Here is a 1,923-nt window from a genome sequence, read left to right on the forward strand (position 1 = left end):
AACCTGCACCCACCCACCCCAGGGACCCCAAACCTGCACCCAACCCCTACAATTCACCCTCCAGGGACCCCAGAGATCCACCCAGACCCCAAAATCGCCCCCAGTCACCCCAGGATCCCCAAACCTGCACCCATCCACCCCAGGGACCCCAAACCTGCACCCAACCCCTACGATTCACCTTCTCACTCCAGCGACCCCAGAGATCCACCCAGACCCCAAAGGCCCACCCACTCACCCAAGGGAGCCCCAAAGATTCATCCAACCCCAAGGATGCACCCAACCCAGGAGCCCCAGTGCTGCACCCACCCGGGGACCCCTAAAACACACTCAACCCCAAAGCTGCACCCCCGCCAGAGACCCCAAAGCTGCACCCACCCTCACACCACAGACCCCCCCCAAGGCACCCCCCTGCCCCCAGCTCCCCACTGGTCCCAGTTCCCCGCTCACCACTCGCCCTGGGTCACGTTGAAGGAGGGCCTGTGGGGGAGAGGAGCCGGGGGTCAGCGGGGTGGGGACACATCTGGGAGCTCGGGGACCCCCGGGGGGGGGGGGCACAGGGGCACTCACAGCGCGTTGGCCACGACCAGCAGGTCGGCGTTGTCGAAGAGGGCGGCGTGAGGCCCCTCCACCAGCAGCAGGAAGGTGGCCTCGATGGCCACCATGAGCAGCAGCTTCCCGATGCTGCTGATGTGCAGGAAGACGGAGCAGGCGAGCAGGCTCAGCACCACGCTGTAGCTGAAGTACTGGGGGGGACACGGGGGGGATGCACTGGGACCCAAGGGGGCGCCGGATGGTACCCCCAGAACCCCTGCAGCCCGCCCCAGGAACCCCTGAGGGCAGCCCAGGAATCCCTGCAGCGCTCCTGGGAATGCTGACCAGCGCCCTGGGAACCTCTGCAGAACCCTGGGAATGCTGGATGGCACCCCAGGAACCCCTGAGGGCAGCCCAGGAACCCCTGATGGCAGCCCAGGAATCCCTGCAGGGCTCCTGGGAACACCAGGCAGCGCCCTGGGAACCCCTGCAGAACCCTGGGCACCCCAAGGGCACACTGGGAACACTGGAGGCACCTCTGGGACCTCTGCAGCACCCCAGGAACCCTGGCAGCACCCTGGAAACCCCAGTCAGTACCACAGGAACCCCAGTCAGTACTCTAGGAACCTCTGCAGAACCCTGGGAATGCTGGATGGTGCCCCAGGAACCCCTGAGGGCAGCCCAGGAATCCCTGCAGCACTCCTGGGAACGCTGGCCAGCACCCTGGGAACCTCTGCAGAACCCTGGGAATGCTGGATGGCACCCCAGGAACCCCAGATGCCACCCCACGCCCATGGGGACCTTGCACCCTTGGGGACACCCTCGAGGGCTCAGCGCCAGCACCCGCAGAGGACCTTGGACCCGAGGGACCTGTGCCAGCACCCTGCGTCTGCAGGGACCCTGTGCTGGCACCCAGCACCCTCAGGGACCCCTGCCAGCATTCCTGGGGTCCCCAGTGACTGCAGAGACCCTCTGCCAGCACCCGGAACCCCCAGGGGACCCTGTGCCAGCACCCAGGGAGCACCGTGCACCCCCAGGGACCCCCGTGCCCGGCGGTGCCCGCAGCCCCTCACCTCGGGGAAGTCACAGGCCAGCCCGTCGCCGTGGCAGGAGCTCGGGGGGGTCCCCAGGGAGAAGTTGAGGGCCCGGAGCTGGCAGGGCCCCACGGCCTCGGGGGTCACGTTGAGCTCCCGGGCGACACATTCCCGCAGGGCCACGCGGCTGCAGGAGAACTGGGGGGGGGGAACAGAGCAGTGAGATGGTGCCCCACAGCCCCTCACAGCCCTCCACAGCCCCTCACAGCCCCTCCCAGACCCCACAGTCCCCACAGCCCCTCACAGCCCCTCACAGCCCCTCCCAGACCCCACAGCCCCTCACAGCTCCCCACAGCCC

At 68.0% G+C, this 1,923-nt stretch overlaps 1 protein-coding gene across 1 annotated transcript in view; it reads right to left on the reverse strand.

Annotated features, from left to right (window-relative positions):
* ADCY6 (adenylate cyclase 6) overlaps window positions 1-1,923 on the reverse strand; it is a gene marked incomplete at its 3' end in the record, with an annotated part of 9,680 nt that overhangs the window by 1,682 nt on the left and 6,075 nt on the right. Inside the window, exons 14-16 of the mRNA XM_027671748.1 lie at window positions 1,605-1,763; window positions 568-743; window positions 448-477 (exon numbers count right to left, since the gene is read on the reverse strand). Of these exons, the coding sequence (XP_027527549.1) occupies window positions 448-477; window positions 568-743; window positions 1,605-1,763 (365 nt within the window). The remainder of the gene's footprint in view (window positions 1-447; window positions 478-567; window positions 744-1,604; window positions 1,764-1,923) is intronic.

The sequence above is a fragment of the Neopelma chrysocephalum genome, unplaced genomic scaffold (assembly GCF_003984885.1).
Source record: "Neopelma chrysocephalum unplaced genomic scaffold, ASM398488v2 Primary Assembly neopelma1_97188, whole genome shotgun sequence".
Taxonomy (NCBI): Eukaryota; Metazoa; Chordata; class Aves; order Passeriformes; family Pipridae; genus Neopelma; species Neopelma chrysocephalum.